The sequence below is a fragment of the Paramormyrops kingsleyae genome, chromosome 17 (assembly GCF_048594095.1).
Source record: "Paramormyrops kingsleyae isolate MSU_618 chromosome 17, PKINGS_0.4, whole genome shotgun sequence".
NCBI classification, from domain to species: domain Eukaryota; kingdom Metazoa; phylum Chordata; class Actinopteri; order Osteoglossiformes; family Mormyridae; genus Paramormyrops; species Paramormyrops kingsleyae.
In genome coordinates, this window is record NC_132813.1 from 22,563,562 (window position 1) to 22,577,628 (window position 14,067).

Genomic DNA, 14,067 nt, shown 5'->3' on the forward strand with positions numbered 1-14,067 from the left:
TTCGGTACTGGTACTTGACCGGAAGTACCGTACTTTGTGCGGTGGAAAAGCGCCCTCATTCGAGATCAGGCTTTACATACTTTAATACTGCACAGACATTATAGCGCAGGGGGATTTCAGTTTTACTGAAACATTTTTACTTTTTCGTAGGAAACAAAACTTAGCAAGCATTGCAAATTTAATAATTGTTCCTTTTTAGGATTATCTAGTATATGTTTAAAAAATCAGTTTAAAGTTTACCTCCGCTCCTTTTTCATGATCTCTGCACGTACTTTCTGGTCATTTTCATCCCTGCAATTTTTTCAGTCACTTAGATGGGTTTGTGAGAAATGTATGTATTTTGAATTTTTTTTTTTGCTTTATAAATATCCTAGTATTTATTACAATAAAATTACATCGTAGTACTTTTTTCCCAATATCATGCAGTCCTAGCATATTACAGCAAATACTTTTTTTTTTCATTTCTTGTCATGCCATCCAAACTTCTGGTTCTTCCAAATAGATTGCACTTAAAACTTGGGTCTCTTCATTTGTCCATGCATACGTTATGTTTTTTAACTTTATTTTTTGTGGTTTTCTGAGTTCTTAACTTGTTTTGAGAAGGCAATTGTGTTATGTTTCAGAGGCAGGTTATTTGCCTAACCAATTGACAGTGAACATGTTTACAAGTCCCACTCCAAAGTACCCAAGTACCAAAAAAGTATCGCAGCTCGTCTGGTAGTTCTGATACCACAAGTTTTGGTACTGGTACTCAACCAGAAGTTAATGGAAAAGGGAAAGTACCAAAAGTGCGGTTCCTGGTGTGATGGAAATGCACCCTGTTACAATACATTGGTTGACAAGTTACATGTCTATAGTGCGAATTGTGATTTCGTTTATCAAGTTTTTGTGACTTTGATTTCATTTTTACTTATTAATCACATTTTCTCCCTGCTCCCATTGGGGAGGCTCTACAGGACCCTAAAGACCTGCACTAACAGAGACATATTTTTTTTCCTAGAGCCATCACTGAACTGAACTCAGACTAAAACTAACAAGACACACTAGGTACAATAACTGTGTAATACTATGAAAAATACACAATAATATGTGTAATACGACACAACTGCAATAATTTGGCAAAAAGATGCACATCTGTTCATATTAATATTTATCTATAATGCTTTACTTTTTTAATTGTGTGTTTTATTTTTCTTACGTTTGTGATAACTAGATATATGTACATCCTGGTTACTGCTCTGCAAATTAAATTGTGCAAGAGATGTGCCATGGCAATATAGGCATTCTACTTCTGCTTCTAAAGATTGGTATCAGATTGATGTTGCCTGTTACCCAAAGCCTTCATTATCGGTTTTGGGACTAAAACGTTGGTGCATCCCTATAATTTAAATCTGCTTCAAACTAATTTTAAGAAGTAGAGAAAGCTGATGTGTCATAGTAATGAGTTCATGAGAATGACCCATATACTCCCCTTTGTGTCAATGTTACATTCATTTAGGGATTCATAATGTACATTTTTGATTGTAAATTTTTATGTTACATGTGATTAAAAAAACTATTCGTGCAGTTTTCTGTGCTTTATTGATTGATAGCCATAGCATAAAGTTAGCAAGCATTGCAAATTTAATAATTGTAAATTGTGCACATTCACTGTGCTTATAAAGCAGACAAACTTTAATGCGTAAATGCACGTTTGAGCATTGTTGCTCTTTATTTTTATATAGCCTACATTTGCTGTTAACTATGCCGAATATAGAACTATGGACAGGGAAAGTCCATTTATTTTTGATTTATGTAGTAATTTTGTCATTGATAAATAAAGTCATTAATGAAATGACCTCAGCCCATGTGTGCTGTTTATAGCACAGTTTCTAGCGCAGCAGTGGATATTCTTATCAGCACTGAATTAGTTTCCAGTGGGACTGTCACAGTTGGAGGGGGCACTGCCTGGACATTATAATGTGATGTGGTTGCTAAAATGTGCAGAAAAGTATTATTTAGCATATTTTGTATGCTTGGAGGTGTGCAGTTTCTCAGCAGCTTGTGTTGGATCATATCTTGCATGTTTCAGTGCAGCTGCCTGATCCCCTTGACCTTAGCCTGTCTCACTTGCTGGTTTTGACCTCTGCAGAGAGAAGCTGGTAATCTCTGAGAACTGGGCACACACTAGAGCTTAGGGACTTGATTAATTAAGCCTTGATCCATTTGCGACACACACCCTCCTTGTACTTTGGTTTTAGCCTTAATAACAGATGGGATTATGCCTGTATTGTTTAAGTGGCACTTAGAAATTTGTATGAATAAAGTACAGGCCTTCCGGCTCTTCTGTTTCTCCATTTATTCAAAAAAGTATCTTCCATATGTCATATTTATCCATGTTAATAGGACACCTTTGTTGTTCTGGGTTGTCATGGCTTCTGAATTGCTGAGTAGTACTAGTAGTGCTTTTGCAGCCCTAAGTCTGCTTTATGGGGTCAGCCTTGTGGGGTGTCCAGGTAGCGCACTGGAGCCATGCAGCTGTCCTGTCTGTCTTGTTAACCTGTGCATGGTCTTCAGAAATGGTCAGATCACTGGGGCTCCCTGCTTCACTGGCAGCACAGTATTACCAGTATGCTTGACAGAGCGGCAACGTTTGCACTGCTGTACCATGGCCATAAATTGGAAGGACTGCAGCTATGAGTAAAAGGTCACTGGCATTCCCTTTCATCAAGTGCTTCTGTCTGTCCCGTACTGGTTCTTACTTACCCCACTCCTCAGCATTGTGCCTTTTTAGTGGAAGCTGTTGGAACCTGTTGTTTTTATATATATATATTTATATACACACACACACACACACACACACACACACACACACACACACACACACACACACACACACACACACACACACACAGTGGTACCTCAGATTTAATCCGTTCAGAACTTTGTTTCAGCTGAGAGACGTGCCGCGTGACTCATTTCAGTTATCTTAGGTTGCCGTTCACGGTTTGATTTCTGAGATTCAGATCGAGTTCTAGCTAATTTTTTTTTGAGCTGGTTGTTTTTATATATATATAAAATTTTATTTATATTAAATTTTTTTCCCCTAAGCTTTTTTCCCTTTTGCGAAAGCTAAACGACCACGCAAAGTTTCAGGATCTATAAATAGGACCTTCTTGGTTTTGGTTAATACGTCAGCTGTATCTAAACATTCTTGAAATGTCTGCCGTGGACCAAAACACTCTTCCACTGTACGGTGATATTCCCCACAGTCTGAGGACCGAGCTCCCTTTGTCTGCTGGCTGTTCCAGCTGCCTCTCATTGCTTAGGAAAGTGACATTTAAACATGAGTCTAACATTTTCTGGTACATGGGAATCTTCCTTGTACTGTTTTGTCATTGGCTGCATGTTTTTAAGTGGTTCAGCTCAGAAGGTGGAGTGAACTTGGATGGAGAAAGCAGAGAGATGGATTATAATCTTTTTTTGTTGTTGGAGTACCCCTCCTGCCCTTACATCATCCCAAGTGGTCCCCTGCCCTTTGCACATTATTGTCTTTGAGCACCTCTAAATTATAGCGCAGTGCTTGGTATTAACACTCATTATCTCCTCATGTAGTATGTTTGAAGCCCTCTCCACCAGCTAATTGTACTCTCTCCTCGTATGTTGAACGATATGTCTTTGGGGTTGCGGAAATTTTTAAATCATAGGAGTAGTTACTGGCTTTGGCTAAAGTAAGGCTCTCTGATTCTCTAGTGACTTGGATATCTGCTAACGTGTGTTTGGGATTGTGTCCTTTAATGGGTTTGCCTTGTGTACTTGTGGAGAGAAAACAAGCAAATTAGTAATGAGTCAGAAACTAGGTATGACTCAGGTTAGCCTGTGGCTCTGTAGTTTTTCTCTTGTAGTAACATGCATCCGAATGATCAGAATCAATTTTATCTGCTGAATATTCTGTATATATCATCCCCAATCTGTTGATCATGTCCGAAAAGGAAACATAAATGAGGGAGAGCGGTAAGGCTGGGCAAAAGGGCATGTGAAGAATGAGAGCCTCAGCCTCTTGTTTCACCACATATTATTCATTGATTGTTTTTTCATGCTTTCATGTTTTTATTTCCGCCAATAGAACTGTCCCGCTTGTTGCTTGTCTTTCAGTGGACATGGGATAGTGAAGCACTTCTGCTTCATAGCTCCTATGACACATGCATAGGCCTGTTTTCTTTTTGTCTTTAATTTTGAGACTTCTGTTTGAAATTCTTTTCTATATTGTATAGTTGTAGTTGTATATTTGCTTTTCATTTTGACCACACTCCATTTTAATAAGTGTACATTTAGCCCACTACATACAGACGCTACTCTACTTACTAATGAGATGTGTTCCGATTGGCTGTTTGTAACTTGAAATGTTCGTAAGTCGTTATTCAACATCATTTTAAGGGTACTCAAATCTGCACGCATAAGTAAATATGGGTCATGCCCTGCTCGTGCCGACCCTCCTGTGTGCCATGCCCCCCTCGCTACCTCGTGTGGAATCCCTGTGTCGTCAGCTGTTTCTAGTTGTGTTAATTAGTCTTGTGTATTTAAGTCCGTGTGTGGGTATGTTTCCCGAGTCTGGTCATTCTGTCACACATTCTGCTTGGGGAATCAGCACAGGAGCCAGTGAAATCAGGTGAATACGGGGTTTATTTCGGGGAAACACACCAGGGCTGTGGAGTCGGAGTCGAGGAGTCGGAGTCGGAGACAATTTTGGGTACCTGGAGTCGGAGTCGGCAAAAAGTTAACCGACTCCGACTCCTACTAAATTTAAATGGGAATTTAAAAAGTAAGTTGAAATGTCCCAATTCACAAACAGTCATAATGAACTACTTCTCTGCTGTAAGAATAAAGCCCAATGCATGCAGTGCATAATGTTACCACAAAACGAACATGTCAAGTAACCATTAAGCATGCTTTTCATTGACTGTATGCGTCACTATATGGGATGTAATGCACAGGTAAGGTGCGGCACCGCTTTCCATTGTGTCGTGTTCCACTGTTACAGGGAACTGTGAACCTAGCCTAAAGCCCCCCATACATTTACAGATGCACTGCCGATTTTTCGGCCGTTCAACGAGTCATCATGCGTCAAACGCCTGAAAAATCATCTGGTGTGTTCTCAGCTCCGTCGGCTCCCCTTCGCTATGCGCTAGTGAAGGGGGCCGAAGGAGCCGAGAACAGAGAACACAGGTGAAATGACATGTATGTTGTCTTCCTTTCCTTCAATGGATGTAGAAAATACATTAGCATAGTATATACATACAGAGGAGTTGGAGTCGGGGAGTCGGAGTCGGAAGATTTAGAAACGTCGGAGTCGGAGCATTTATCTACCGACTCCACAGCCCTGGAACACACTCAGGAACATGAAAACGACGTCAAGATGTTAATGACTGGACTGGGGAAACATACTCTAATGTGTACTTAAATACACGGCAACAATCAACATGATTTGAAACAGGTGGTTACATGGGGATTCCACACAAGATAAATGAGGGGGCTTGGCACACGGGAAGCTCGGACGACCGGGGCATGACAGTATGATATAAAGTCAATACATGTTTTCTTATCCTAAATCACATTACTAATTATACATAAAACAAAAATGGATAATGGATGCACAGAATATTTTGCAATTAAAAACTAAGTAAACTTTGATCTCAAGAGAGCACGTCTTACTAATATGCAAGTACAAAGAACTGGGATGCTGGGAGTACCCACGCTATGCTGGGTGTAGCGGCCAGCATTTGCACTAGGTGGAATTGGTGCGCAGAACAAACTTGTTGATGTTGCGGACAGGGAACAGAAACCTAACGAACGCAATTTAGACTTGCAGTCCTCTTCGTTCGTAAGTTGAAGGTTCGTAAGTAGAGGAGTGTCTGTACTCAGATATGTATTGTGTATCGCTCTTGTCTAAAAAATATGATATGGTTTTTGGTTTGTATTGTTTAGCCCCATATAGTAGTATGGTAGCGAAGTATGGATGTTATTGATATTAAGCTAAGTGAATTAAGTGATAGCCAAGATGCCAATCATGAGCCTGTTTACCTTTTCTGTGAGGCCTTCAAAGTGGTATCTTTGCTATGTTTCGTCTCGCTGCCCTCCAGACTTCTGCCGCATTGACGAGCCGCTGTGCCAGGATGAAAACGCCCGCCTCAGCTTTGATGCCATACGCAACATCCACAAGCAGATGGATGACGACGCCAATGGCAATGTGGACGTCTTGGAGACTGATGGGGTAAGTTCTGGGAGACCACAATGCTGTCATTCACACATGGTCGCAAGTTTGCTTGTACCAAACATAAGTGATTTAAGGCCCTGACATGTAGTTTGCAATCTTTCTCAAATCCCTGTACTCTATTTGGTCACTCAGGATACTGTCAGACATTTTATTCTATCATAGGAAACAAAACTTGATGATTTCTTTGAAGACTTCTCGTATGCATTTAAAAAAAAAAAAGTCTAAAGTTTACGGCCACTGCTTTTGCATGAGCTCTGCATGGGCTCACTGAGCCAATCATAATATTCTTCCTTGATCTTGGACCTACTCTGACAGTGTGGTACGTTTGTGAGAAATTTGACAAGAGTGAGGAGGAGAAAAGCGAACTGGTCACCAAAAGAAATTTATCTTCCGCTGTTTTCCAGAGGTGATATTGAGCAAAAGCAAGTGATTTGTCAGCACAGTTTGCAACACCAACTTATTTAATAAACTTTATTGATAGATAATAACTTGTATTTTAATTAATTTTTCAGTACCTTTTTAATTTTATAAATATTGCAATATTTAGTGCAAGATTTCAGATATTGCAATGTGAACCTTTTCTTATGCTGTTTGGCACAATTTGTTCACAAAAGACACAGCAGTCAGGTGGGAATTATAGACAGTAAATGAACTTGAATAATTTTAAACCAAAGTGATGACAAGCATGACCTAGGCTACCCACACCTGGAGCAGCTACGTGCGGATGCTGTTTATCGACTACAGCTCCGCCTTTAACACCATCCCCTCCACCAAGCTGGCCAGCAAACTGCACAACCTTGGACTAAACCTTCACTTGTGCAACTGGGTATTGGACTTTCTGACCAACAGACCAGACAGTGCACATGGGTAACCACACCTCCACCTCCATCACTCTCAACACAGGAGCACCTCAGGGCTGTGTGCTCAGCCCCCTCCTCTACTCCCTCTTCACACACAACTGCAAACCCACCCATGATTCTAACATCATATTTAAGTTTCCAGACGATACAACTGTGATAGGTCTGATCTCAAACAACAACGAGTCAGCCTACAGGGAAGAGGTCGAGAACCTATAGTGCTGGAGCCAGGACAAAAACCTCGACCTGAACTAAAAAAAAAAGACAAAAGAACTTTAGGAGACGGAAGCACGGGGGCCACCACCCCATCAGCATCGGTGGTGAGAAGGTGAAGGTGGTTCAGAGCTTTTGATTCCTCCAGGTTCAGATCAGCTGTGACTTGTCATGGACCACAGACACTTCAGCCATAGCCAAAAAAAGACTTCAGAGGCTCCACTTCTTGTACATTTATAGTTTCTGTACATACTCTCTTCTATTTATGCCTCAGAGTCTATTTAATTGTAAATATACTGTGCATCTGCTGGCGTGTTCCAAACTAAATGTCATTGTACTTACAATGACAATAAAGCATCTATCTATCTAAAGCCCTGCTGGTTGTACTCCGAAGCTGGTTTATTGGCTCAGTGAGATTTCTTAAGGCTGACTTCTGAGTTTTGGCTACTACGAATTATAGTTCACTTTTAAACGGGGTATATTGTCAAGGTAATTTACGCTGCACGCATAACCTACTGCAAGCACTTTTAAGTGCAGGCTTTCAGCTTAATACATGCATAAAACGTGTCCTTTAACTAGACTGGGTAGCTTTTAGTTTGAATCACTAACTTACGCCAGCACCACACCTTTTATGTGAACGCACACTGACAAACTCTGAGTTAATATACTGAGTTGATAATCTCCCTCGTAATGCTGTTTACCACTGCCTGTGGAAATTGGAGTTTAACCCAACACTAGTGAGTTAACTTGACCATGTAAAACTCGCTCTGTATTATACCCCACCCTGAGGCTAAAGAGCACATGGCTATCTACGGTTAACCTTGCATTAGTGGGTGAGTCCATCAACGTCTTCTTTTAAGATGTTGCTGCATTGCAGTCATGCTTTTATGATATTTATGTTCCACAATGACTGCATTTCCATTCACTTTTAATGAGAAGAACTCCCACGCGATTACCCAGGTTGATCATAGGATTCAAGCTGTGAGTAAAAGCCTCCAAATGACATTCTCTATTGTTCTTGAATCACTCTTCAGGCCATTGGTTTAGGTTTTGCCAAAAACTGTAGTATGTGTACTTTGCTCTTTCCATTTTTCCTTCAGTCCCACAACGCTTTGTGATTAAAGATATACTTTCTAGGATTTTTAGCGCATCTTCTAAACCCAGTGCTGGTTTAGAAGTGGTTTGTATTTCAGTAGTAGCCTTTGTCAAGGTCCTCAGCTGGACAAGGGCTATGAGGATGGAGTCATTCATTGATGGATGGATGGATGGATGGATGGATGGATGGATTGTTTGATAAAGAGATTCTATTAATTCTAATAATGTTTTTAATTAAATATGTGGCATTTGAAATGACTTCTGGAATGTTTCCCAAAACGTGTAGTGGGGTGACAAGGGAGACAAAATGATGTAACTACTGCTTTGGTCACAAATGTCAAAAAAGTGTGGCATGTTTTATGGTTTGAAATGCATTGTATTTATCAACCTCTATCACAAAAAGGGTAATCAGAGAATAGATAAGAAACCTGGCCGATGTTTTTAAGGAAGAATAAACATCACTGGGATTAGAGTCAAAGCTTCTGTTTGTGGCTGAAGCAGAAGCTGCTGTCAGCTTTCAGTGAGTCACATCTTGGAGCTGGGTGGGATTTAAGAACATAAGAACATAAGAAATTTACAAACGAGAGGAGGCCATTCGGCCCATCAAGCTCGTTTGGGGAGAACTTATAACTAATAGCTCAGAGTTGTTAAAATCTTATCTAGCTCTGATTTAAAGGAACCCATGGTTTTAGCTTCCACTACACTAGCAGGAAGACTATTCCATACTCTAACTACACGCTGTGTAAAGAAGTGCTTCCTCAAATTTGTTTTAAAATGTTCTCCCGCTAATTTCCACTTATGGCCATGAGTTTTAGTATTTAGACTAATATTGAAATAGTCATTTGGCTGAACAGCATCCAGACCCGTTAGAATCTTATAGACCTGAATCATATCCCCCCTTAGTCTCCTTTGCTCAAGGCTAAACAGATTCAGTTCCGCTAACCTCTCCTCATAAGTCATTCCTCTAAGACCAGGAATCATTCTCGTAGCTCTTCGTTGCACCTTTTCTAAGGCAGCAATGTCCTTCTTGTGGTATGGTGACCAAACCTGCACACAGTATTCTAGGTGGGGTCTTACCAAGGAATTATATAAGTGTAACATCACCTCCCTTGACTTAAACTCCACACATCTAGAGATATAACCCAACATTCTGTTCGCCTTTTTTATTGCTTCCCCACACTGGCGAGAGTGGGACATGGAAGCATCAACATACATACATATTTGTATGAGGTCAGTAGCTCTCTGAATTTCCTATGCTTCTGGGAGCTATTTGAGTCCTGTCAAACCTTGACCTCCCCAAAGTTGTTCGCTGAAGCCGCATTAGGTGATGAAATCTGGAGTTACTTTATATTGTGTGCACTACAGTTGAAGGTAATTGGAATATATGCATGTCAGCTTTTGAGTGACATTCCATAGCACATTCTCGAATGTTCTATGGTAGGTGACCCATTTGTCAAAAATAACCTGCTGTTTCTTCAATTGGAGAATCAGCGTTGAATAGGTTAGCAAGTCATCTCAGTTGGAGTGGATGTTCAGCTGCACTCTCCTGTTGAGAGCCTCCGTGTTTAACAACATAACAGTATGCCCTAATTGTATCAGCGGCACAGATTAGCAGCCCAGAAAGTACGGTTCAGTGTAGTGTGAACAAACAGCCGCTTTAATTTCCAGTTAATGGTATTATTGTGCTTGAATGAATCGTTTTGGCATTAAAGTATCTTGCTGTTTTCATTTGCTGAAAAGCATTACAGGAAAGGCGGGCTTGCAAAACTGTATATTTTATGTCCTTAAAATATGCTACAGTAGGATTTGGGGAAAACACCTTCGTTTTAATCATTTTCTTTGTGTTTTGTTTGAATTTAGCTATTAAGCACTTTGTTGTATTACAGTTGAACCAAACTTTGGAATCTGTTCCCATTTATGCAAATGGGTACAGATGTGGATGTTGCATTTTGAGCTTTTCATGGTAGATACCTTTATTATTATTTATTATTGGACTCTGCCTGTGACATCAGTGCTCATGTTTTTCTTTGTTCTGTTTAACACTGTAGTTTGTGTAGGTTTTGTGTTACTTTTAGTTAGACAGCTACATGTGTTGATTGGGTGGGCACATAAATGAAAATACTCAGATAGGGGCTAGCAACAAGTTTAATTCTGTTTAGTCATTCTTATAGCTCTTGAGAGAATTGCATATGTGCCATTTCCTGTCTGTTCACGAGGGCTTCTTGGTTCATTCCTTTGTCCCTGTTACTAAATTAACCCAGAAAACCTGTGGCAGACAGTGTCATGCCTAGGGACACGGGGGATCTTGACCTAGAAGATAATGAGTTCACAGTGAGACTCCTCTTAGTCTGAAGCCTGTACTTATTGATACATGGATCGATTTCAGAAAGCTCAATGTACAGTATATACTATAGCAGTAATAACATTGAGATACTACTATGTAATCAAGATTTTGCCCCTCTGATTAATAACCTTAATTAAAAATTAATTCAGATTTAAAGTGTTTTTCCAACCAATCCTCTGGGACACAGAGATACTTCATGTTACTGCTTCCCTTAGAGTTTGGAGGGAGTGAAAACTTGGACCGTCAGGGCTTCCTCGAGGACTGGTTTGAGAAACACTGGATTAAAAAATGCACAGCTGTGAACTTGGTGGAAATTACTTTGGATTCTGATATTTTTTTTTTTGGTTTGTCTATATTTCAGTGTTGATAATGTATGACACAAGTTATGGTCTATGAGAGGCTTATCTGCTTGATACCGGCTTAACGTGGTGTTTTTGTGTGACTATTAAATGCCCCCCGAAGGAAACGTGAAATTTGCATTTTGGCCGTGCGTGGCTCAGCAGGTTAGGAAGGTCGCTGATTTAAATCCCATGGCTGGTTGAGTGATTTCACTGCTGGGCCCTAGTTGCTTCAGGGATTGTCTGACCCTGTTCTCTAATCCCTGTCACTTTCGACAATATAGGCTGGTAAAAAATAAAATTTCATAAAATGTATACTTTCAAAACGAAAAAAAGACAAGTTTTGATAACCAAGCATTTGTCAATAGCACCCTCCCAAAATTGTCAGCTTCACAGCCTGTCAGATGTTAGTATTTGACATTTATAAATCAATTTCTAGATTATTGCTTTTTAATGTATCTTTTTGTACACTGGGCCTTTAAGAGGTTTTTCTGAATTCTGGTTCAGTAACGATGTAAACATTTTCTTTCATGCCCAATTAAAGGTAAACACCAAATGTAAGCTGTTAAGTCCCAGTTGTCTGCCGTGGCACAAGTTTTTGGGACAACTTAGGCAAGTGACATCAAATGCATCTGAAAATTACAGGAACAAATATAAATGTGTATCTCAGTACATAACAGATATGCATCTTTTGGGAGATTTTTAAAAAGGCATCAAAGGAGCAGAAACAGCACAATTTATAACATTTATAGAGCATATTTGCTATATTGTTAAAGTAGGGGATAATAATCTTAGTGTTTAATAATGAACTAAAATTGCAGAAAGACTGTGTGGATCCTGTCTAGAGGTAAGAATTTCACATAAAGACAGTCTTATGGGAGAATGTCTTCACTGTTAAGATTTTGTGCAGGATGTCTGTCTGTTTATCTTCCCAGATTTATTCAGTTTCAGACCCCATCAGCCTATATATCCTACTGCCAGGGAGCTACATTTCAAGCTGGAGACAACTCTGGATCCCCCCCCCCCCCACAGTTCTTAGAACATCCATGTTGTAGGAAGTTTTCAGTATGCGATCTCACTGTCATTCAGTCAGTGGATACTTTGTCTGCAGAGCATATGCAGCAACCCTGTCTCCCATCGCCGGTGGCACAATCGCAGCGGAGTACAATCATTGCTTTCAACCCCAGAGCTTCTCATATGTTTGCTCCATTTGTGTTCCTGTTTGGGTGTGAAGGAAGCTGCAGTATACAGCTGGCATGTGAGCAAAAGCAGCAAAATGGGGACCTTACTGACCTGACGGACTGAACAGCAGAACGGTTCACAAGTCATATCTGTGTAGGGAATGACTTTAATCTGGTATACGTGTGACACTGGAAACTCTCTGAAGCGGAGAATGCCTGAGGAAGTCATGTGGGAGGAAGTGTTTAGATTTCTGTGAAACTTACTTAATGTTAACCTGATTGTGGGTTTTTTCTTTTGGATTAGTTGCTTAGCTTATGGAGCCCAAAACTGCATTTTTTATACACAGCTAACTCCCTTATATGGGTAGTAAAATAAAGACCCAGAACAGCGTCTGTAAAAAAAATAAAAATAAAATGATATACTGTACTCAAGCCTGTGAGGCTTGTTGTTTTTATTTGTTTGCTTGTTTTGTTTGTTTGTGTGTGTTCAGATGTATTATATTGTGTTGGTTCTATATCCGAAAACTGATCCTTTCTGTTCATGGCTTGTAAAATATCTGACTGGAAGTGAATATCAGTTTTGTTACCCCTTTATTCGTTTTGCCATCTAGGAAAATAACTTGTTTGCTCTGTATCAGTTATGCTAGTTCTTGTTAAGTCTGTCCTTGTCTGTTGCATGAGCAAACAGTCAGCTGACAGATAGAGATATATATATCCTTATATATATATATATATTGCCATCCACATGCAAACACTCCGTCGGCTCTAAAGGTCCCAGACTTCGGCTTCCACTCAGGCCCAGTCAAGTCTGAGTTCAGTCATTTAGCCAATGTGTTTGTGTGTTCGTTTTGAGCTCAACACACAGAACTGAAGCAAACCCGCCTCCCCCCCATGTTTGCTTAACTTGACTCTGTTTGTCTTTACTTTCCCATTCGTCCTTATCCACATACCACAGTTCCTGAGGGAGGACCTGAATTATCATGACCCCAAGGCTAAGCACAACACCTTCCACGGGGATGACCAATTCATCAGTGTGGAGGACCTATGGAAAGCTTGGAAGGGTTCTGAAGGTACACCTCTGTTTTCTTTCTTTACATCCATAGGTCTTGCACATCATCTTTATTATCTTGGATGAATGGGAGGTTGGTCATTATCACTGTATTTCGACATCTTTTGGGTAGCTCTTAAAGCAGTACCTGATTATCATTCAGAAATTCCCTGGCCCTCATAAACTTGCAGCATTTTCTCACAAATGCACTTCCCTGCCAATGAATATTTTATTGTTGACAAATAAAATACATTGTCAAAAGCAGTGCGTGTGTCGATAGACTGGTATCCAATAGGAGGTGTACCCGGGCTTGTGCCCAGTGCCGTCTGGGATAAACTCCAGGCCCTCATCACCCTGACCAGGATAATTGTTTGGAATATGAATTAATTGATTGAGAAATGTTTTTAATCGACTTGCAGCTGCCAAATTGTAATTGATCCCTATGGATAGCACACACACATGACCTGTAGTCACACCCACATTCATACGTTACTGGGCAAATCCATGTCACGCCAACACCTCCTCAATTTCACTGTGGAAAGCTTTTTTCCTGATGGTCCTATACAGTTGCTAGCCCTTTCAATGGTGTAGATAATGTGTGATTGTAACCCAACAATGAGGGCAGAGTTGGACAGTCAATAGTGTGACATCTGAATCCCAGGAATGAGACTGCTGTAATCTAATCCAGCAATGAGAGTGTTGTTATTTGAACCTGGAACCCTGGCTTAAAGAGAGACT

At 40.2% G+C, this 14,067-nt stretch overlaps 1 protein-coding gene across 5 annotated transcripts in view; it reads left to right on the forward strand.

Annotated features, from left to right (window-relative positions):
• Positions 1-14,067, forward strand: part of stim1a (stromal interaction molecule 1a) — a 44,792-nt gene that overhangs the window by 8,580 nt on the left and 22,145 nt on the right. For all 5 annotated transcript variants that reach the window (XM_023838853.2, XM_023838856.2, XM_023838855.2 and 2 more), the window contains exons 4-5: positions 6,120-6,250; positions 13,237-13,351. In XM_023838853.2, the coding sequence (XP_023694621.2) occupies positions 6,120-6,250; positions 13,237-13,351 (246 nt within the window). The remainder of the gene's footprint in view (positions 1-6,119; positions 6,251-13,236; positions 13,352-14,067) is intronic.